The 24,038-nt window shown below is 43.8% G+C and overlaps 2 protein-coding genes across 8 annotated transcripts in view; one reads left to right on the top strand and one right to left on the bottom strand.

The window, feature by feature from the left end:
• LOC121877079 (leucine-rich repeat-containing G-protein coupled receptor 4-like) overlaps nt 1–10,382 on the top strand; it is a 64,269-nt gene extending 53,887 nt beyond the window's left edge. For 5 of the 6 annotated variants that reach the window (XM_042382709.1, XM_042382711.1, XM_042382715.1 and 2 more), the window contains 7 exons: nt 1,891–2,034; nt 2,525–2,596; nt 2,997–3,167; nt 4,460–4,587; nt 6,719–6,973; nt 7,533–7,727; nt 8,000–10,382. In XM_042382709.1, the coding sequence (XP_042238643.1) occupies nt 1,891–2,034; nt 2,525–2,596; nt 2,997–3,167; nt 4,460–4,587; nt 6,719–6,973; nt 7,533–7,727; nt 8,000–9,843 (2,809 nt within the window). In that variant the 3' untranslated portion in view covers nt 9,844–10,382. The remainder of the gene's footprint in view (nt 1–1,890; nt 2,035–2,524; nt 2,597–2,996; nt 3,168–4,459; nt 4,588–6,718; nt 6,974–7,532; nt 7,728–7,999) is intronic. The other variant, XM_042382714.1, reaches the window with a different exon arrangement.
• A 2,381-nt stretch (nt 10,383–12,763) lies between these two features.
• LOC121877078 (ankyrin repeat and KH domain-containing protein 1-like) lies at nt 12,764–23,698 on the bottom strand. 2 transcript variants are annotated; one of them, XM_042382707.1, is made up of 16 exons: nt 23,565–23,698; nt 19,801–19,933; nt 19,331–19,417; nt 18,733–18,834; nt 17,806–17,904; nt 16,853–16,954; nt 16,437–16,535; nt 16,040–16,144; nt 15,792–15,893; nt 15,459–15,557; nt 15,237–15,335; nt 14,784–14,882; nt 14,475–14,537; nt 13,979–14,110; nt 13,398–13,542; nt 12,764–13,160 (listed from the first exon to the last, which is right to left on the bottom strand). In XM_042382707.1, the coding sequence occupies exons 2-16, from the start codon at nt 19,904–19,906 to the stop codon at nt 13,124–13,126; spliced, it is 1,476 nt and encodes a 491-aa protein (XP_042238641.1). In that variant the 5' UTR covers nt 19,907–19,933; nt 23,565–23,698; the 3' UTR covers nt 12,764–13,123. The 2 variants fall into 2 exon arrangements, with proteins under 2 accessions (XP_042238641.1, XP_042238642.1); XM_042382708.1 differs by having other exon boundaries at nt 19,801–19,967; nt 23,565–23,688.
• Nucleotides 23,699–24,038: the final 340 nt, after the last annotated feature.

Raw genomic sequence — 24,038 nt, 5'->3', positions numbered from 1 at the left:
TGCTTTAACCTGTCTCTGTATTCATGGTTCCTAATGCCCGGGATCAGTCTTGTCATTCTCCTCTGGATTCTTTCCAATGATTCTATATCCATTCTGTAATACGGTGACCAGAACTGAACTGCGTAATCCAGGTGAGGTCTCACAAGCGCTAGATATAATTTTAAGATGACCTCGCTAGTCTTGTAACTAACACTCCTTTGTATGAACCCAAGTACTTTATTAGCCTTGTTACGAGCAAGAACACATTGTTTACTTGGCTTAAGATTCCTACTTATCATTACTCCTAAATCTCTCTCGCAGTCGGATTCCACAATGGCATCGTTGTTCATCTGGTAACTGGTTTCCCTGTTTACATCTCCTATACTGAGTACTTTACATTTGTCCACATTGAATTTCATCTGCCATTTTTCTTACCATTCGAAAATTTTTTTTAGATCTTCCTGTAGTTTTGCAGAGTCCTCGTCAGATTTAATTACACGTCCTATTTTAGTGTCAACAGCAAATTTACTTATGTTGCTGTCTATGCCGATATCTAGGTCGTTTATGTATATAATAAATAATAACTGTCCAAGTACTGAGCCTTGGGGAACTCCACTAGTGACGTTGCTCCAATGCAATTTAGTGCCGTTTATGCTCACTCGCTGTTTCCTGTCCCGTAGCCACGCCCTAATCCATTTAAGGATATTACCTTTGATGCCATGCGCTTCTACCTTTCTAATTAGTCTTTCGTGTGGGACTCTGTCGAAGGCTTTGCTAAAGTCGAGATATACCACATAATAATTGTGCCCCTCGTCCACCGATTCGAAAACTGATGAAAAGAATGTTAATAGATTAGTTAGACATGAACACCCTCTTGTGAAGCCATGTTGGGAATCATTGATCAACTTGTGCTTCTCCAGGTGGTTTCGAATAGAGTTTGAAATAATTGATTCTAGTAATTTACCTACTATTGATGTTAGACTGATTGGGCGGTAGTTAGAGGATAGTGATGGAATAAAACACAGTAGTGGGATATAATACAATGCACGAACTTTAATGCAGTGGAATACAATGTACCTCCTTTAATACACTATATTAGTTCTAATGAAAATTAATACTGCATGTTCAATAATAATAATAATGATGATAATAATAATAATAATAATAATAATAATAATAATAATAATAATAATAATAATGATCATAGTCATAATAATAATGTAATAATAATGATCATAGTCATAATAATAATGTAATAATAATAAAAGTAATAAAAAGAAGAATGAGAATAACAATAATAATAATGATTCTGTTTAAGCTCATATATGTCAGAAGTTTGTGGAATCAGTCATATAGGTCAGGTGTACACACAAACTTACCTGTAATTCCCAACCTAGTAATTATAAGACTCGTGTCACTGTAATTTAATCTGAAAGTTCAATATGTTTTTTTTCTCCCGAGTCATAAGTATAGGTATTATTCTTAATGACTTAGACTTATAAGAAAGGATTTGATTTCTCCCACCAGCTTGTGGCCTGGCCATTAATGCCACCTATACTAGTGACCTGAAGTAATTATACCACCTACATGTCGTCAGGAGAGATGCCACCCCTTGAACTTATCACATCTGAGGTCCTCCCACCACTCACTTGACCAATTTTATCATCAGTTGACGTCACTAGGTTTGAGTTTCTCCGAGGAGTGACCTTACTAAGTGTGCCATTTCTCTTGACCTTATCAAAGTTAAGGTTCATCGAGCTGTGACCTCATCGATATTAACTAACAGCGCCATCATTTGGCCTTATTTGAATTACACCCGGACCCCCTCAGTGATTATTTGACCAAGAGAGGCGTCAGGATCCTCACTTAATACCTTATTTAACTTCACCTGACCTGAGTTCTTCCTGGCAGTGACCTGAGCGACAACGCCCTCAGTAGCCTGGGTCACGGCAGGCTGACAGGGGCTCCCCACCTTCAGGATCTGCTCCTGCAACACAACAGGATCACACACGTCCCCGCTGACGCCTTCTTCGGCCTCCCCCACCTCCAAGTCCTGTACGTAGGTCACGTAGGGTCAATTAAGGTCACGTAGGATCAAATAAGATCACATTAGGTCAAAGAGGACTTTATAGGATCTAAGTCTTGCTATGTGAGGTCAGATAGGATCAAACATAATTAAGTAAGGTCATGTTGGATTAAGCAAAATTATGTATATTATCAAGTACAGACATGTAGGTTAAAGTAAGGTCATATTGGGTGATGTAGCGTCAAACTGAACACATGTATGGTCATGCAGTGGTAAGGTATAGTATCATGTAGGGGGATTTTAAGGTCAGGTAAGGTTTAGTAAAATAGAGACGAGTTTTATAGTCCACATTAGGTTACTTAGGTCACAAACGTTGTTTTAGGACGAATAGATTTACGTCGAGTCATTTATGGTTATTTTTTAAGTTTTTCTTATGTTGTATTAGTGTGCAAAGTCATCTGTCTACTACTACCACTACAACTACTACTACTACTACTGGTGTCTGGTCTCCTCCCTCAGGGCGCTTCAACAGAACCAGATCTCTCAGATAGAGGAGGACGCCTTCCTGCCGCTGATCAGCTTGGAGGACATGTACGTATCTCCATCCCGCTCCTTCTGTAGCAATAAGTGGTAAAGTCCAAGTATATGCTGGTATAACGTGAGCTGATTGGTTTCTCCTAAGTGTGACGTAGGCAGGGAAGATTTGCGTTGATTGGCTTTTGTCCACACATGATAGTGAACGAGAACCAATCAGTGTACTCTTGGTGGGTAAGGGCCAATCACTGCCCGTAATTTGTAGGCAAGGACCAATCAACTTAAGTCATGTGTGTAGATATCTATCAAATTTAGAAATCGGGGTTTAAAGTCTTGCTCATCGATATTTTTCAGTAATATCTTAAGTGTTTGTCCTCTCATCTACTCTCCCCGAGACGTCAACAAAGAGTCTCTCCTCCCCTAGACGTCAGCTAAGAGCCTTCCCTCTCCTCTACAGTAACCTGGGCGACAACGTGTTCCCGAAGCTGCCGCAGAGAGGGCTGGAACACGTCCTGTCCATCAAGGTGCATAACAACCCTTACCTGCGAGAATTCCCAGGGCCCGAGAGTTTCCCGAAGGTGCACACCCTCACCCTCTCCTACGCCTACCACTGCTGCCCCTTCCTCAGGTGAGTTTTCTCAAGGAGTGGGTATTCCTTATACTCACCTCCACCCCACACTACCCTCCATCCACCCCACACTGCCCCCATCCACCTGCCTCCATCCCCCACCACCTCCATCCACCCACCCCCCATCCACCCTTCACAAACCCACCCTCCACCACTAACCCCCTCCACCCCACTACCCCCTCCACCCCACACTACCCTCCATCCACCCCACCCCCTCCACCCCCCCCCTCACACCCCCATCACCCCACACCCCCCTCCACCCTCACCCCTCCACACTCCCACCCCACACTACACCACCCCCCTCCACCACTACCACCCCCACACCCACCCTCCCCCCCCCCTCCACCCCACACCACCCCTCCACCCCACACCCCTCCCACCCCCACCCACACTACCCCCTCCACCCCACTACCCCTCCACCCCACACTACCCCTCCCACCCCGCACTACCCCCTCCACCCACTTTACCCTCCCACCCCACCTACCCCCTCCCCCCACCCCCCTCCCCCACCCCCCACCCACCCCCTCCACCCCACACCACCCTCCCACCCCGCCTACCCCCTCCACCCCACTCCCTCACACACTACACCCCACACTACCTCCCACCCACCTCACCCACCCCCACCCACCCCCCACCCCACCCTCCCACCCACCTCCCCCACCCTACCCCTCCCCCACACACCCCTCCCCCCACACTCCTCCCCACACCACCCCCCCCACACCACCCTCCACCCCACACACACCCCTCCACCCCACACCCCCCACCCCACCCCTTCCACCCCACACACCTGCCCCCTCCACCCCACTACCTCACCACACACTACCCTCACCCCACACTACCTCCACCACTCCCTCCACCCCACTCCTCCACCCCACACCACCTCCCACCCCAACCTCCACCCCACACCCCTCCACCCCACACAAACCCACCCCCACCCCACCCCAACCCCACACCACCTCCACCACACCCCTCCACCCACACAACCCACCCCACCCCCCCTTCAAGCACCACCCTTTGACCCCACACCCCTCCCACCCCACCTCCAGCAGAAGACCCCACACTGCAGGGTTTTAAGAAGGCCCTCTTATTAAACATTATTTAAGACAAGACGGCCACTTCAAGTATAATGGGATGACCTGCGTCTCTCTCCCTTCACTTTTTGCCTTCTTAAAAGCAGCTGGCGGTCATTCATCCTTTTTGCCATACGGGATGAAATTTCTCTCTCTCTCTCTCTCTCTCTCTCTCTCTCTCTCTCTCTCTCTCTCAAGCCTCTCCTTCTCCCCCTCCTTCAGCCTGGAGGTGGACACGGCGGAGGATCAGGAGGTGTACAGGATACAGGAGGACGTGCTGTTCAATGTGTCGGACTTCCAAGACATTCACCCCGGCCTCTGGAACATCTCTCGCCCTTGGCCCCATGATGGTGAGTGTTGGAGTGGTGATGAGTGGGATGGTGGTGAGTGGGGTGGTGATGAGTGAGGTGGTGAGTGTTGGGGTAGTGATGAGTGAGGTGGTGGTGATGAGTGAGGTGGTGAGTGTTGGGGTGTGATGGTGGGATGGTGGTGAGGTGGAGTGGTGATGAGTGGTGATGGTGAGTTTTGGGGAATGTGTTTGGGTGTTGGTGAGTGGGGTGATGGTAGTGAGTGTTGGGGGTGGGTGAGGTAATGATGAGTGGTGGGTATGAGTGAGTGGTGATGGGTGGGCTGGTGGTGAGTGTTGGGGTGGTGGTGTGAGGTGTGGTGGTGAGTGGGGTGATGATGAGTGTTGGGGTGGTGGATGAGTGTGATGAGTGGGCTGGTGGTGAGTGGGGTGGGGATGAGTGGGCTGGTGGTGAGTGGGCTGGTGATGAGTGGAGTGATGGTAGTGAGTGTTGGGGTGTGATGAGAGGGGTGGTGGTGTTGATGAGGATGGTGTTGATGGTGAGTGTGGTGATGGTGGATGATAGCGATGGTTTTTGTGTTGATGATAATGATGAGGGTTGTGAGGGTGTAGATGGTGAGAGAGAGAGAGAGAGAGAGAGAGAGAGAGAGAGAGAGAGAGAGACATCCAAACTCAACAATTCACAATTCGTATCAAAACACATACAAAAAAAAAATATTCAAATAAATAATAATAATTTAAAGATGAAAAAATATACTTTCAAATATTTTTTTTTTTAGTCGTATTCAAAATAAACCCGCCAAAAATATACACAAAATGAAGAAAAATATACATACTTTCTCTTCACTAATCCATATTTACTGTTGTATTGTGAAAATTATAGCATGTTGAAAAAGTAATATTGTTGTGGGGGGTTTTTTTTGCATCATTACTGTTTATTTAAAGTTTTTAATAAAAGTTTTGGATGTAGTTTGAGTTTTATGAATGTTACGGTAAAGTATGGAAAAGATGTTGTTTTTTTCTGGTAATATTGGAACGTTTTATTATTATTTTGAGATGTCCATTTTTTCTAAGATGTCCAATTTCAGTATATACTAGTTTGTTTTATGTCTTGCTACTGATGTCTAATTTTAGAGTGTCCTAATTTTGGTGTCCAATTTCTTTCGTGTTTTCATTGGGTTACGTCGTATTTTATGTGTCCTATTTTATGATGTCCAATTTTAGAATGTCTTACTTCCTGGTGTCTAATTTTAGAATGTCCCATTTTGGTCATGTCCAATTTTTTAAGGTCCTATTTGATCGTGTCTTATTTCGTTGTGATCAGTTTTTTGGTTCTATTTTCTGGTGTCCAATTTTGAATGACCTTTTATTTTTATGACCTTATTTTTATGCCGAATTTTCCGATGTCGTAACTTGTCATGACCTAGTTTGAGATGTCCTATTTTGAGATGTCCTATTTTCTCTTGCCCTGTTTTCTTGTGTCCAATTTCTTGATGTGCAATATTGTATTGTCCATTTTTCGGATGTCTTATTTTGTCGTGTCCTATCTTGTCTGGTACCCTTATGGAATGTCCTATTATATTATGTCCAATTTAGAATGTCCAATTTTGAATGTTCAATTTAGAATGTCCAATTTTAATAGATCATCATAATATAATTTTAGCTATTTTTTTTTTACTTTATTTGTGGATATTTGTGTATGTATGTACGTATATATATACACATCTGTACTGTATATATATACATGTGTATATATAGCCACACATATTTTGGTGTATTTATGTCTGCATGTACAGGTATATATATATACTCTTGTCTTTACGAATCCACAGACAGGAAAGTGATCGCCTGACTCATTTTATTACGTTGATGAACTGAAATGACCTGACTTGACCTGTTTTAATGATCATGATGAACTGAAATGGCAAGAATTGAAAACTGACTTGATGACCTGTGTTGACCTAAGATAACAAGTTAATGACCTAAATGACCTGAATTTACCTGAGTTGTTTAGCGTTAATTGCCTAAGTTGACCAGAAGTAAATTGCCTAAATGGAGCAGAAGTTAATTGTCTAAGTTGATGACCTAAGTTTATGCCCCTCTCAGTTTTGATAACCCCCGAGAACATAGTTGTTGTTGTTGTTTTTGTTAACTTAAGTTCCTTTTGTTTGTAGAAGACTTGGATAAGTTTGAATCGGTGTGGGCTAACTTGGCAGATGCCTTCTCCCTAGCCGGCACCACAACCACCACCACTACTACTGACCTCCCGTCGACCTCCACTAACATCGCCTCTACCACGGCCGGGTCTTCGTCATCACCATCACCACCTTCGTCTTCGTCATCACCACCACCACCACCACGTCAACACCATCTGGCTCTTCCCGTCACGCCATCCATTCGAATCCGGCCTCAGTGCATCCCTTTGCCAGGTCAGTCTTGTATTGTGTCAGTCTTACGCAGTGAATGGTTCGTCTTAGAAAGTCAGTCTTTTTATTAATGGTCAAATTTGATTAAAAAGGGTCAGTCTTATAACCTACCATTTCAAGCCTTGTTTTAAAAGGTCAGGCTAGTCTAATTATGTCTGCCTACCCAGCTAACCTGATCTATTCTTGTTGTGTACCAGTTCTGCCATCTCTTACCAGACCAGAAACAATTACACTAATCATTGGTACCTGGAGACTGTGTGAAGGTTGGTCACTCACCTTCACAGGGCCGTTCATGTTATGTCGAATCCTTATTAATTTGGTCAAGTAATCTGATTTGACTTTAAGTGCACCTGAGATGACCTCTTTGTGAGGTACTTTTTTGTATATCGTGACCTCAGATGATTTCTAGGCATCACCCTTTATGAGTTTTGACCTGATCTGACCGAAAATTACCAAATTTAATCTAAAGTGAAGCGATTAATTTGACCCTAAATTACTTGATCTAACCATAAGTTAAGCTGTTAATCCGATCTCGTGTGACCTGTGTTGATTTCGTTCACAGGACCGTTCATGCCGTGTCGTGACCTGTTCGACTGGTGGACACTGCGGTGCGGGGTGTGGATTGTGTTCCTGCTGGCGCTAATGGGGAACGGTGTGGTGGTGGTGGTGCTGGTGGCCGCTTACGCCAAGATGGACGTACCTCGCTTCCTCGTCACAAACCTCGCCCTCGCTGACTTCTTCATGGGCGTGTACCTCGGTGAGTGAGTAAGACGGAGCTGGAGACCTGCCTGACGCAGAACTCATTACTGTAGTTATGTTAGTGATGCCCCTTATTATTGGGTTCTTCCTCTTATCTATTTACTGTATTCTTCGGCCTTCATCAGGACTTGCCTCTCCTCCTCACTCTTTGCCTGGACCTATTTATTCATCATTTATCTATGGCCTCATTATCCACGAGAGAGTTTCTGGAATTTATAGTAACCTTTTTGTATCCTCCCGTCACCCACTCACCCTTGGCCTCCTCTGCAGGGTTCTTGGCCGTGGCAGACGCCTCAACGCTTGGGGAGTTCCGTATGTATGCCATCCCGTGGCAGATGTCCCCGGCGTGCCAAGTGGCCGGCTTTCTGGGAGTGTTGAGCTCAGAGCTCTCTGTGTACACGCTGGCTGTCATCACACTGGAGAGGAATTACGCCATCACACACGCTATGCACCTGCAGAAGCGATTATCCCTCCGGCAGGCTGCTTACATCATGGCCGTGGGCTGGGTCTTTGCAATCACCATGGCGGTTCTGCCACTCGCTGGGGTCTCTGACTATCGCAAGTTTGCTGTCTGTCTGCCCTTCGAGACTGACGGCGCTGGTCTGGGTTACGTTGTGTTCCTGATGTTCATCAATGGCGTGGCCTTCCTCATTCTAATGGGGTGCTACTTCAAGATCTACTGTGCCATCCGCGGCTCACAGGCATGGAATAGCAATGACTCGCGCATTGCCAAACGCATGGCACTCCTTGTCTTCACAGACTTCATCTGTTGGGCGCCCATTGCTTTCTTTTCCCTAACTGCTGCCTTTGACATTCATCTTATCTCCCTTGAGGAAGCGAAAGTGTTTACTGTGTTCGTATTACCTCTCAACTCCTGCTGCAATCCTTTCCTCTACGCTCTCTTGACTAAGCAGTTCAAGAAAGATTGTGTCATGTTGTGTAAGACCATTGAAGAGTCGCGCGTGACAAGAGGCATCGGCCGCTGTCGCCACTCGTCCAACTTCAGCAACCGTCAGACGCCCGCCAACACAAACAGTGCAGTTGATCACACCTCGCAGGGAGACAAACAGTCGTGCAGCTGCAAAGGTAAACAAGAAAAGAATAAACGTCCTCGATGGACTTTCATCTCACTAAAATACCTCTTATGCACTAAGGGGGCGGAGGAAATCACCTCATCCAGCGACACCAGTTACCAGACGGACCCCGCCCAGCACCGAGGGCCCCGACACACTTCTCTCTCCAGCGACACGTACAGCGGCTCTTGGTCAGACACTTGGCGCCGAGGCCGCGGCTCCACCACACTGAGGATGATGGACCGTCGTCGCCACAATTCTTGGGCAGCATCCAACAAGCCCTCGCAGGAGAGTAGTTTGTCGTCGTCTCGGCCAGACTCCTCGGCCACCTCAGCATCGACAGCCACCTGGCGCATCTCTCGCTCATCTGTGTCGTCGGATACGTCTAACAGCAGCGGTAGGGTGAAGACCAGTGAGCCCGGTGGTCCATCTAGGTTAGGATCATTGCGGAGAGGCGATGGACGCGGGTTTGGACCAACACGTCAACTCAGCCAGAGTCAATTCGTGAAAGAGACGCCATGTACTCGGCCGCCGCCTGTCCGCCCCAAGCCTCGCCTACAGCGTCAGGGGGCCGTCGAGAGAGAGGCATACACACCAGGTAAGGAAAACAGTGGCCTGGAGAGCCCTCCCTGCCCTCTGCACCTGCGGCCAGATCACCTGTCTTGTGTGTATGAACAGAGCCATGAAGATGACAACATGGCGGCTGGAACCAGTCCTGGTGCTGGCCTGCCAACACAACCAACACTTCTCCTCAGTCCGTGTAGTCTCGACACTCCCATGGATGACGACGTCTTCACTGACCCTCCCGACGAGGAAATTCAAGTTCCAGTTGGGTCTTCTCCCTCCCACAGGCAGGAGATTACTCTTGTGATGCCTACTGAAGAGGCCAATGAACCGGCAGCCACTGAGAACACAGCACTCATGGCAGAAGGCGACACTGACGCTGAAAAGGAAACTTCGAAGGAACCTCAGTCGAACAAAGTGTTGGAGACGCACTTCCCACTGGAAGCCACTTTACCGGAGGTGCGGCCATTGATCTAACGTTATCCACGCTAGACCTTCCCTCCTCTTGGCTCTACTGAGACTACTAGATCTAAGGTTCTGGCTGCCTGGAACATCCCCCCTCCTCCCTACAGTAACTTGGCTGTCTGGAACACACCATTTCCAGCAGTAAACTTCCATCCCTGACACCATGACCTCCTAGACCTGCCCTCCTATTCCTTCCGAAATCTGCAACGCTTCCAGGCCCAACAGAGGATCTGGCTTTCCCAAGCCTTGATGCATCTTGAGTAGCATCTCCAGGGACGAGACTACAGCTGCATGGAATGAACTGCCTCTGTAGCACCTCCAGGTCTGAGGACTTAGACTCCTGGCGAGCCTCTACTCTCAGCTCCAGAGGTCAAAGCCTCACACCAACCAGTAGCGTCATCTCGAGCAAGTACAGCATTGCCGTCACCCAAGCCAAAGAACTGTAGTGTAAGTCGTGTATTCAGTAGATGTTTGTATACTCTGTGTCTTTAACATTTTATGATTATTTAATGAGCTTTTAAAAAAGAGAGCTAATAAATTATTTACATTTATCTTTCATTCCCTTAACCTTGTGGGTAAGTTCAGAGGGAGTTACCTGATGTTATTGCACAAAAGAAAAATTACATACACCAGTGGTTAATAATAATAATCCATGTAAATATTACAAATTTTCACACTTTTATAAGCAATCAAGTTTCAGGTGTAAACAACAGCAACTATTATTGTGTGAATGAAACGTGTGTTTTAATCAGTAGGCGTGAATTAATGTAATGAGGAATCTTATCTTATCTTAATAGGGAAGAGTAATACCCACATTGTGATTAACATTAATATTTTATTTGTGTATGACGAACAGATATACATAACCAAATGCCTTTATATTACACACAGAATTGTATAAATTCCATAAACAAATGTATACACAACTAACGAAAAATTAAGTTCAACACAGCGTGATTGAGATGACAAAGTACGATAATTACTGCTACTTTTTTTTTAGGGAAAAATTATTGAAATAATTCTGTAAACAGTACAAAGAAGCACACGATATTGAACTAAATGAAAAATAAATAAATGTCTCTGAAAATGTATAAATGAAGCAATATAACAAAACACTTCGAAATTAGTACCGCTGCCAGACGTAAGATAATGACGCGATCAATTAACAAATGAGTGTTGCCAAACGTACGATAATTATCGTACATGTGCGATAAATTCATCTTTGACACGATGTACGATACCATTTTCTATTACCGTACGGTTTGTACGATAATTTTGGGTTTGAAAGTAGTGTGACAGTAAATTTGGTTATGGTGGCCGTTACGAAGCAGAATGGTACGTAAGGAGTGTGCAAACCTCCACACTTGAAAAATTTTAGACTAAATTACCGCAAACAAAGAAATGGGCTAAAAACTAAAACTGTAAATGGAACTCTTCTCTCATCTGAGTGCCTCAAAAGTTCAGGGTCATGTGTCAAATTTTCGCCCCCAGAAGATATGCTTGCACAATTGTTTCACAACTTGACAGATGAGGATCTTGAAGTAGAGGGCTAATGATGATCATTGAAAATATGTTTTTAATATGGTCTTACTGAGTTATTATTCTGCAAGAGTAAGCACATTTAAGAATGATTTGAGTTTTATGTAAATGACTGCTTACTCTTATTCATATTGATTCTCTAGAATGGCGTATATTTATTTTCCTTCTAATAATTTTTGTAATAAAGGATATGATATTACTGTAAACTTATATGATTTTCATTGCTTGTCCTAGTTTTGATACTACCTGATTATAAGTCAGTAACAAAGGTATCATTCTGATGAAGAAAATTATAATGGGTAAGTTTTCAATTAATAATCCCAGGTACACATGATAATGAAGTTTGGGAATGCAATAATTAAAAAATGTATTTAATAATAACACGATAATTCTACCGAAAATACGATAATTTTGAAGATCCAGTACGATAATTCCCATCTGAAAATGTGGCAACACTGTTGACAGTTGCCTGAGCGAGGAAGGTCGGCAGACAGTGGTGGGTTTTACCGAGAGGAATTTACACTTGTTCTTGAAGATACTGTACTTAAAACTACGTAAGGTGGTTCCCATTTAATATACAAGTACATTGAAGTATACAACAGAGGATCTCGGTTACCCAGCTATGATTCTACGTTACTTAGGAGAGTTACTAAGGTGAGTTCATTTCTGAAATGTTAAGAATGACTCCTTCACAGTATACAGTAGTTAAGTTCCCACCAAACCTAAATGCTTCATTATGTCCTGTATGAAGCAGCTTAAAGAACTGAATAACTAAAGAAATCGGAGAATTTACAAGAACTCTCAAGCTGAGGCACTAACTTAAAATATCCTCAAAAGCCAATAAAAAAATAGCTATCTGAGCATGCGTCGTGTAACAAGCAGGTAGTTAGATATTTAGTATCCTGACCGAAAATGGGACAAATATTTGCGTTCTGTTTTAGAACTTTAAATAAGTCTGAGGCCAGTCAAAGAATATTTATGATACAATGTTGGGTGAATTTTCTATCTTGCCCCGGTATTTCTCTCGCTGTTATTAATATGTTGTTCGTAATGTTTGGACAATTCTAAGACCTTTTTTTTCCTGTGATATTTCCGACGAAAATTAAGGGTAAGTGAGATATTAATTTTTCAATATTATTAGATTTGGTCAGTCACAAGTGTGGCCATTTGTTGTTTACGTCTCACAGAGAAGGTCTGACCTCCCATCACACAGTGCTCCCTACCTCTGTGATAGAGATTATTATTTTACGTCAATTGCAGAGTTTCGTGAGAAAAATAGTGTTGGGTTAGGTCAGGTCAGCTTGGGTTTGGTTTTGCTGTTTTTTTGTTGTTTTTTGTGATTTACTAAAAAAAATATTTTTCGTTCAGATTTATGGGCAGGGTGGGGGGGGGGGGAATCTCAAAACTATTGATTTCCGGCTGAAATTAATATCAAATTCGTTGTAAACTCATCAAATAACATCGGAAAAACATATTTTTATTATCCATTCAAAGACCGGTGCATTAGTGAAAATTTACCCAATGTTGTGATAACCTTCCTACTTCCCCCTATATATATATACTGTAAACAGGCATTATTGCAATACTGTATATTATGTAAGCAACACTAATCCACCCAAACCATAATTAATCAATGTTTCCTGATTTCTTGAGGAGCGGAGGATAGCCTGGATATCACCCATATGCCTGGCAGCAGTACCACAACACGTGTACTGTACTGTACATCAGTTTCGTGTTGTGAAGTACGATAACCTTACGTTATCGGGCAGCACACTTGCACGTCTTCGTCGCTATAGGAGAAAGTGTTTATATTATTAACATTTAGAATTAGTAATAATCTGATAAATCTATTTAATTATGTATTGGCTGTTTACACTATTTAGTGTAAATATTAGGGTGTGTTAACAAGGGTTAAGTTGTACTTATTAGAGGTTTCTACTTATTCTTTTGTGCGTAAACATATTCACGCTCGCTCAGTCTATAAACGTAAACAAACAAGCTTAGTCAACACTTAATGTTGGACTAACCTGCGGTACCGGCAGCTGTAGATCCTGATGAAGTGAGCTTTCTCGTCGAAGGATTGAGCTTTGTTGTACTCATCCGCCAGCTGTGGACACTGGTCGACCAACGTGCAGATACCAGCCGGAGATCCCACTGTCTTACAGCTGCGTCCTGGGGAGGGAGGGAGTGTGAAGCAGGGTTGGTAAGGGAAGAAGGAAGTGGGTAAGAATAGGGTTGGTAAGGGGAGGAGGATGTGGGTAAGAATAGGGTTGGTAAGGGGAGAAGGATGTGGGTAAGAATAGGGTTGGTAAGGGGAGAAGGATGTGGGTAAGAATAGGGTTGGTAAGGGAAGAAGGAAGTGGGTAAGAATAGGGTTGGTAAGGGAAGAAGGAATTGGGTAAGAATAGGGTTGGTAAGGGGAGAAGGATGTGGGTAAGAATAGGGTTGGTAAGGGGAGGAGGGTGAGAAATAAAGACATGGTTGATAAGGTAAGGCCCTGGTAAGAGAGGGAGAGAGGTTCAGAGGAATAGCAATCACATATGATCAGTAACACCAACTGTCACATCTGTAAACAGCGCTGTGAATCATCCTTTCTGTTTCAACTTACCGCAGGTGGACAGCGCGACACCTGTAGGGGTCCACAAGCCATGGCAGCATCGTACCTGACGGCAGTTGTCGTACCGCGTTTCTCCAACCACGTGAATTCGGTTGTTGTGAATACATGATTTGTCTTTGTGTCCTGATGGATGGAAAGATAAATCGACAATTAGAACATTAAATAGAGAGAGAACTAAATCCGGAACCTTAGTGGCCGGTAAAGTCCTTATTTCCCTGAGCTTATTGACAAGAAATGCAAGAAAAAATGGCGAAACACCTGCAGTCTCCTGTGACGGGTAATGTATCAGTCGCCAGCTCTACATTCCACGGAATCTCAAAGCGAACTGCCTGGTGCGATATGTTGAGGGAACATTTCATCACCCACATTTCAGATGAAACTGCTACATCGACACAAAACTGTTGGCTGTAATGACGTCGAAATTGCAAAGATTTTACCATAACCATATTCGATTCACATTCCGGAAATTTAACTCTAATTAGCTTACCTGAAATCATGTTTTTTATCTCCAAGTTCTTCCGCTGGAAGGCGATACTTGTCACCGTCTTCCCTGTTATTGAAAAATGCATTAAGATGAGAATATTAAACCATTTTAATTGGAATAGGAATTGTTTGCGTGTGAAATATATTTGTCTGATATAACACGTAATATACTAGTAATTAGCCGTAAACCTCACTGGACTCGAAGTTCATGTTAGGTTAGTTTAGCGTTAGGGTGGCTAATCATCGGGTGAAATAAGCTGGGATGCCTAGTGTAAATGCGATCCAAACATTATTGATATGGTGGATGACTTACTGTTTTGGTTGAAAATATCCAGATCAGGGCAGTACTGTAGCAACACTTCCACCATGCCTTGCATCTCTTTAAACACTGCCTCCATCAGTGCCGTGTCACCTGTGGAGCATAACCAGCGTTTACTGGGGGAATACGGGGTGTCTCAAAAAAAATAACACACACACACACACACACACACGCTGCCTCAGATTTTCCTGGCGATTGTGTGAATGCTTGAATTATATTGATTTCACTTGTTGATGTATGCCGCACACCAATAAATGAAGACTGTTGCTTTTGTAATACAAGCATTCACGCGATCACCAGGAAATCTGTTGTGTGTATACATTTTAGAGTCACTGCACTACAACATATCGTACGCCACATATTGTCCAACATGTCGTACTGCAAAGGACTTTACCATAGAAATTAACGCCTTTTACTCCCCAACAAGTCATATAATATAGAACTCACCATCCTCTCCCTGTTGGTTGATGTCAGCGCCGGCAGCCAACAGTATCCGCGCTACCTCAGGATGGTTCTTTTTCGTTGCCAAGGTGAGGGGCGATATACCTGAGGGTGAAATTAATTAAGAGTGCGGACTAGTTGCAATGGTAATATTAAAAAGATAAATAAAATAGAATAGTTGTGATGATAATAAAACATGTAAATAAATACAAAAAATTCGCTTATTACCGTTATCGTTCTTAAGGTTTAGGTTGGCACCAGCAGCCACCAGCTCCCTCACCACGTCCGTATTGCCCTCAGCGGACGCCCATCCCAGAGCCGTGTCACCTGCCAGACGCACGACCAATGTCAACATAGTATAAACAGGCTACAAATATTATAAATATGGTGTAAATTGGTCTCTGCGTTAATATAGCATACATGTATAACGATTAATGTGAATTAATTTACAGTGCGGTACTATAAACGTGTTTGAATGAGTATTAAGTAGACAGGAAATATGATAGCAATAATAAGGCATGTTTGAATACACTGGGAAGAGAGAAAAGGGAGGAGACTTACCATACTCAAAATTCTTCTTGTCGGGGTCAGCCTTGGCCGCCAGCATTAACTTGACCACCTCGAGGTGTCCTTTCCTCGTTGCCCACATTAACGCCGTCCAACCTGTGGAAACTTAACGTTGAACCTGTGTTGTACGTAAATATGCATATCAACGTGCAGCTGACTTTAGAAGTGTAATAAACTTTTCCTGTGATTAGGCCACAAATTTCATCAGAAATAAATGGTGTGTGTGTGTGACACGTACGTACCTAAGTTGTTATGATGGTCCACTTGGGCTCCGTACTTCAGCAGTTGCCTCGTCACCTCTGCACGTTCACCATAACCTCCAGCAGACTGTATCAGTGGCGTGTCTCCTGTAACAACCCGAAGCCACAGTCAACAGGAGGATGGGTGGGCACGACACACAGACACAGGCAGTATTTCTCAAGACAAACAATTAAGAACCGTGAATTAATGATTGACAACATATGTAAATAAGTATAGTATATCAAGAGATTTGAATTAACATATATTGTGAATTTGGTTTAACAGCGATATTCAAACAGGACTCTTTCAAACTGGGTGGCGGGGGGAGGTTGGTACGGGGATGAGGAGGAGGCGTCACGTGGAAAGATCTAAAAACCATTGCTATAAGGGATAACCTACCATCATTATCGGGTAGGTTGGTCAATGCCCCCGCCGCAAGCAGGTCCAACACAATGGTCAGGTCACCGTTGTGTGCCCCCCAGATGAGTGCCGTGTCCCCTAGATGTCAGAGATCACATTACTGGTAGAAAATTGACCCCGTTGCTAATTGCCTGTCTGTTTTGTGCACTGAGAACTCTCGAGATGATTACACAATACTCAGAAGTAAATTAGAAGGCTCAAATATGACTCAGAATTACTGAAAAGACTCGGAAGGTTACTCAACATTACTCAAGATATTCAGAAGCGACTCAAGAGGCTTAGAAGTGAGTCAAGAGGTTCAGAAGTGACTCAAAATTGACTCAAGAGGCTCACAAGTGACTCAAAATACCCATGTGATTCTGGAGTAACTCTGGAACAACACAAGAGTGACTCACCGTAGTTCTTGTTCTTGATGTTCACGTCGGGGTTGTACTGCAGCAGGAACTTGACCATCTCCGTCTGGTTGTTCCTCACTGCCCAGATCAAACTCGTCCAACCTGACAGACAGACAGACACATAAGTAGAAACACACACACACACACACACACTAGACCACGTCCAACCTGACACAAATACATACATACATACATACATACATATACTGTATACATATATACATACGCAGGTAAAGACACGTTAGTAAAAATGCAGGCAGAGAAAGGAGACAGAAACATAAATACAGACAGACAAACTGACGGATAGAAATTATATTTACATAATTATACTGGATACACTAAAGTAGTTGTTGTTTTTCACTAAAACACCACCACACACCGTTTTCTCTCACACCACCACATAGGTAGTAGGTATTAGGCAGCTACCAAACAGGGAGGTACTACCGCCTTGGGAAGATATTGGAAGCATAATGTATTGTCTAATGGTAGACCCTGCTGCCATATGGCATCACGAAAATTGTGACCAAGTCCCAGGTTGCTGATCTGACTTTCTGCCTCATTTACACACAATTGCAGGTCTCAATTGTTTCACTTAATAGTGACAACACAACATACATCTATTGTTTCTTACTTTTGATTTTTTCTTTCATTTTGTATTTCTTTATTATTATTATTATTATTATTATTATTATTATTATTATTATTATTATTATAATTATTATTATTATTATTATTATTATTATTATTATTATTATTATTGTTGTTGTTATTATTATTATTATTATTATTATTATTACATTTTCGCCCCCTAGGCCCCGATGTGGGTCAGTGACCTGTGCCTGGGTGGACTAATCCCAGTAAAAAAAAGATACGTTTTCTCTCTCTCTCTCTCACACACACACACACACACACACACACACACACACACACACACACACGCATACTATTCTTACCTGATTCGTCCATAAGGTCAACAAAGGCTCCAGCATCCAGTAATGTTTTGGCCAGTGAGATCATCCCTTTGGAGGCTGCCAAGGTCAACAGGGAGTGACCTGTCAGGCAGAGAAAGAGAGGTCAACTGTAAGTAAACAAATGGATACCTTGGAGGCTCTCAAAAATTTTAATCTGGAGGTTCTGAAAGTTTTCAACATGATGGTTCTGAACGTTTTACCTTGAATAGTCTAAACTGGGAGGTTCTGAAACTTATACTTGGTCATTCTGAAACTTAAATTATAACAGAAGAATGGAGGAAACCGCAGCGGGCCTATTGGCCCATACTGGGCAGTCCAGTTTACACCCAACCCCTATTGCTCATATATCCGTCCACCTATATTTGAAGCTACCCAGCGTGTTCGAGTTAATGATGATATTCGGTAACTTGTTCCACTAATCCACTACTCTACTTTCAAACCAATGTTTACCTATCTCGCGCCTAAATCTAAATTTGTCCAATTTAAAACCATTGTCATGAGTTCGCTCTTGGTTGGATAGTTTGAGTACCTTTGTGATATCACCTCGATCATATCGCCCCTCACTCTACGTCTCTCTAGGGAGTGCAAATTAAGATGCTTTAACCTGTCTCTGTACTCAAGGTTCCTAATGCCTGGGATTAGTCTTGTCATTCTCCTCTGAATTCTTTCTAGGGGGGTTCTATATCCATTCTGTATTACTGTGACCAGAACTAAACTGCATAATCCAACTGAGGTCTCACAAGCGCAAGATATAGTTTTAGGATGACCTCGCTAGTCTTGTAATTGAAAGTCTAAAACATGTTCTAAAAATCTATAACTCTGAGCTTCTAAGAGTCTTACCTTGAAGGTTCTAAGAGTCTTACCTTGAAGGTTCTAAGAGTCTTACCTTGAAGGTTCTAAGAGTCTTACCTTGAAGATTCTGAAAGTCGACGAGGCCGGTCACTCTAATGGCTTGGTTGATGTAGGAGTTCTGAAGGATTAAGGTGGCCAACTGCTCCAAGATCTGAGGATCTGGGGGGAGGGGGGTCAGTTATATGGAACACACGAACACACAACACACACACACGAGCACACAACACATACACACGAGCACACAACACATACACACGAGCACACAACACATACACACGAGCACACAACACATACACACGAGCACACAACACATACACACGAGCACACAACACATACACATGAGTACACAACATATGCATACGAGCATTATTAAATACATATATGTCAGAGTATTATTGCTAATACATGTGCATATTTATAATATTAAATATATATACACACGAACACACAACACATACACACGAGCACACAATACATACACACGAACACACAACACATACACACGAGCACACAACACATACACACAACACATACACACGAACACACAACACATACACACGAGCACACAACACATACACACGAGCACACAATACATACACACGAGCACACAACACATACACATGAGCACACACACACGCACACGTCATCAACTCACCTGAAATATTCTTCAGAGTACTGGCAGTCGCGATGAGCTCTTTTAACCCTGCTATATTCTCAGGAGTGTTCAGATTCAACCCGTCAGCTATCCCGTACAGGCACAGGTGCAATTACGGATACAAATTATAATAATAGATCACAGTAAACCATACTTAAGTGATACGAAATAAACACACATCGTTCACTATCGGCTAACACAACTCATTATCTCATTCATGCTTAAAACCATAATATTATATGTTACTACACAAGGATATATACATAATTACATATATATTACAAGGATTTACTGTATACATAATTAAATATGTATATGCTAAAAGTATCTTGAGAAAGGTGTATACGTCTTTGAGATGTGTGACGTAATGAATTCAAGATATTTCAAGAATCTAAAACATCAAATCAAAACCACAATTAATATCTTAATTCTTTTTTACCTGTGTTTAAGCTTCCTGTCTGCTTACTTACCTGTACTCTGGGCAGCTGCTTGACCGTCCAGCAGAAGTAGCAGAGGCACCAGTAAACACAGCAGAACACCCCAGCAGAGAGATCGATCACCCCACACTGTCGTCATCTTTGGTATAGCTTCTCGGCTCGTCTGCTGTTAGGGGTGAAGTCTCTGTTTTGTCTCCCATCTGATTAATTATATCACCTGAGTATAATGTATAGCTCGGTGTGGTGTATAGCTCCAATTATGGTGTATAGCTCGATGTGGTGTATAGCTCAGTGTGGTGTATTAACTCAGTGTGATGTATAGCTCGGTGTGGTGTATAGCTCAGTGTGGCGTAAGCTCGGTGTGGTGTATAACTCGGTGTGGTGTATATAGCTCGGTAGCCAGTGTATAACTCGATGTGGTGTATAGCTCAGTGTGGGCACTATAGCTCAGTGTGGTATATAACTCGGTATGAATATGCATATAGCTTTCAGTGTGGTGTATAACTCAGTATGATTAATATAACTCAGTGTGGCGTATAACTTCAGTGTGGCGTATATGGCTCGGTGTGGCGTATAGCTCGGTGTGGCGTATAGCTCGGTGTGGTGTATAGCTCGGTGTGGTGTATGGCTCAGTGTGGTGTATGGCTCAGTGTGGTGTATGGCTCGGTGTGGCGTATAGCTCGGTGTAGCGTATAGCTCGAAGTGTGGCGTATAGCTCGGTGTAGTGTATAGCTCGGTGTAGTGTATAGCTCGATGTGGTGTATAGCTCAATTGTGGTGTATAGCTCGGTGTAGTGTATAGCTCGGTGTAGTGTACTTAGCTCGGTGTGGTGTATAAGCTCCGGTATGGTGTATAGCTCGGTGTGGTGTATAGCTCGGTGTGGCGTATAGCTCGGTGTAGTATAGCTCAATTGTGGCGTATAGCTCAGTGTAGCGTATAGCTCGGTGTGGCGTATGGCTCAGTGTGACATAGCTCGGTGTGGTGTATAGCTCAGTGTGGTGTATAGCTCGGTGGTGTATAGCTCAGTGTGGTGTAGCTCGGTGTGGTGTATAGCTCGGTGTGGTGTATAGCTCGGTGTGGTGTATAGCTCAGTGTGGTGCTGGCTAGTGTGAGTGTATAGCTCGGTGTGGTGTATAGCTCGGTGTGGTGTATAGCTCGGTGTGGTGTGTAGCTCGGTGTGGTGTATAGCTCAGTGTAGTGTATAGCTCGGTGTGGTGTATAGCTCGGTGTAGTGCCTGGCTCAGTGTAGTGTATAGCTCAGTGTAGTGTATAAGCTCGAGGTGTGGCGTATAGCTCAGTGTGTATAGCTCCGGTGTAAGCGTATATGGCTCGGTGTGGCGTATAGCTCGGTGTGGCGTATAGCTCGGTGTGGCGTATAGCTCGGTGTGGTGTATAGCTCGGTGTGGTGTGTAGCAGCTCGGTGTGGTGTGTAGCTCGGTGTGGTGTATGGCTCGGTGTGGTGCTTATAGCTCGGTGTAGTGTATAGCTCGGTGTGGTGTATAGCTCGGTGTGGTGTATAGCTCGGTGTAGTGTATAGCTCGGTGTAGTGTATAGCTCAGTGTGGTGTGTAGCTCGGTGTGGTGTGTAGCTCGGTGTAGTGTATAGCTCGGTGTGGTGTATGGCTCGGTGTGGTGTATAGCTCGGTGTGGTGTATAGCTCAGTGTAGTGTATAGCTCAGTGTGTGGTGTATAGCTCGATGTAGTGTATAAGCTCAGTGTGGTGTATAGCTCGGTGTGGTGTATAGCTCATTATGGTGTATAGCTCGGTGTGAGGTATAGCTCGGTGTAGTGTATGGCTCGGTGTGGTGTATAGCTCGGTGTGGTGTATAGCTCGGTGTGGTGTATGGCTCAGTGTAGTGTATATCGGTGTAGTGTATAGCTCGGTGTGGTGTATGGCTCGGTGTGGTGTATAGCTTGGTGTGGTGTATAGCTTAGTGTGGTGTATAACTTGGTGTGGTGTATAGCTCAGTATTGGTGTATAGCTCGGTGTAGTGTATAGCTCGGTGTGGTGTATAACTTGGTGTGGTATAGCTCAGTGTAGTGTATAGCTTTGATGTGGTGTATAGCTTGGTGTGGTGTATAGCTTGATGTGTATATAACAAGGTGAAGGTTCTTAACACTCGCCTGTAATTAAGATAATGTTCTTAAGGCATATTATTTCCGGTTTCCATGCACAAAATAACACTCCTTACCTACCGCAGAGAGAGGTTCTAGCACTCCCACCATCACCTACCACTGAGGAGGGGTTCTAGTACTCCCCTACAGCACCACACAGCTGGAGAGGTTCTGGCACTCCCTACATCACCTACAGCTGAGAGGAAGGTTCTAGCACTCCCTACATCACCTACAACTGGGGAGGGAAGGTTCTAGCACTCCCTACATCACGCCTGTGCTGAGAGGGAAGGGGTTCTAGCACTCCCTACATCACCTACCACTGGGGGGAGGGAGGTTCTAGCACTCCCCTACATCACCTACAGCTTCAGGGAGGAAGGTTCCTGCTTGCTCCCTACATCACCTACAGCTGAGGAGGGAGGTTCTGCTCCCCTACATCACCTACAACTGAGAGGAGGAAGGTTCTGTACTCCTTACGTCACCGGGAGCAAGGGAGGAAGCAGGTAGTCTGGTAATCAAGGCTAAGGTGAATTTGGTCAGCCAAGCGTGTACGTTTCCTAAGTGTGCCGGATGGATAATATGCACACGAGATCTTCTCTTTAAATCACACACACACGGGTCTAGCAACACACTAAAGAACACAAATATGCTGTACATTCCCACCTTCCGGATTCTCAAACGTTCGTCAGTTAAGTTCCCCCTGAAGGAACTCGTGACGAAATCTAAATAATAAACTGTCAGCCAAAAGTAAGCTAACTTGCTTAGGCACAATACTGACGGCTAAGATGTACTGAGACTATATGATAAGAGATACTTTCTTTTATTCCAAGTTATAAGAGAAAATAAATATATAATTATTTAGTTTGGTCTCCGAATGTTATGTAAAATGAAAATATATCTTCAATATGCTAAGCTGTGTAACTTATATAATTTATCTCTTTTCTTACTAAAAACACACTAAATTCTGCCCGATATCTACTTTACTTTTAATTTTATCCTCTTCGCTCGTTAGCCGCTTTGGCTATCGGTCATTTCTCTGTTACGCACTGTTGACAAGTACTGAGCATGCACTGGCTCCTGGATGTATCAGGCCTGCTCCAGTGCTTGTCAAGTCGTATCTTGAAACAGCTCACTCCAGTGCCATCACAACTCCTCTGGGAGATTGTTCCAAGAGTTCTAGCTCTCACTCTGAAAAAGTTGCCCTCACAGTTTCTAGACTATTGACTTCTTTAACCTTGACCTGTGACCCCTTGTGTGGGGCTAAGCGTGCCCTTTGAGATGTTTTTTACACCTCAATTAAGTCCCCCCTTGCCCGTCTGTAGTATAGGCTAGGCAATTGCAGGCACTCTAATCTCTGAGGGTAGCTGAGATGCTGAAGTCTAAGCACCAGTCTGGTGGCCCTCTGAATATTTTCAATCCCAACTGGCAGGCCTAGCATATCTCAGGGACTGGACTGTACACCTGGCAGGAAGCTTTTATTCCTCTTGAAGATCGTTAGGAGGGACCGACTGTCTGAATAACTGAACATTCTTATAAGACTTAGCAATTTAGTTGCTTGGATTACCTTCTCATAATGGCCGGGAACTTTATTTCGTTGGAACACACACACCTAGGTCCTTTTCGCATTCAGTCTCAAATAATGCAGTTTCTTCGTCCCGTTGGGACATATATAATGCTCCTCCTTACCTCCTTGCCGTTGGTACGTCCCAGGTGGGTTCGTGAAGTGTACCTCGTTGTGTTACTCAGCACACCACCTCACAGCCTTATACTAAAGGTTTTCCCCCGGCCCCGGAGTTCCTTACCCATCGCCTGTTGCTCCCACCGTAAGACATTTTTCCCACTGGCGTCCTAATGATGCTCCCAAGGAGAGTGTGTGCCAGACACACGATCATTAGTGGAATTAAAATGAGATTAATAGTAATGATTTATTCGAAAACTTCGTAAGTACAGGGAAATTTATTGTCCGTGATTATTATCTTTATTCCTTCTTTGTCTCTGTATCATTCTTTTCCTAATATTTTGTTATTCGGTTACGAGCCATCTAGCCGTTTTCGCGGAGGATCTTTGTTGCAAAGTGCTGGAAGGTACTGGGCCCGCGTAGGTCCCTTCTCCCTCGCTCTCTCGTTCTCATACTCTCTCTTAAATAGATAATTCCACTAA

This window comes from Homarus americanus, unplaced genomic scaffold (assembly GCF_018991925.1).
Source record: "Homarus americanus isolate GMGI-L3 unplaced genomic scaffold, GMGI_Hamer_2.0 scaffold19244, whole genome shotgun sequence".
In the NCBI taxonomy this organism is placed as follows: domain Eukaryota; kingdom Metazoa; phylum Arthropoda; class Malacostraca; order Decapoda; family Nephropidae; genus Homarus; species Homarus americanus.
Note: the sequence above shows the minus strand (reverse complement) of the source record. Positions and strands in the feature narration are given on the sequence as shown.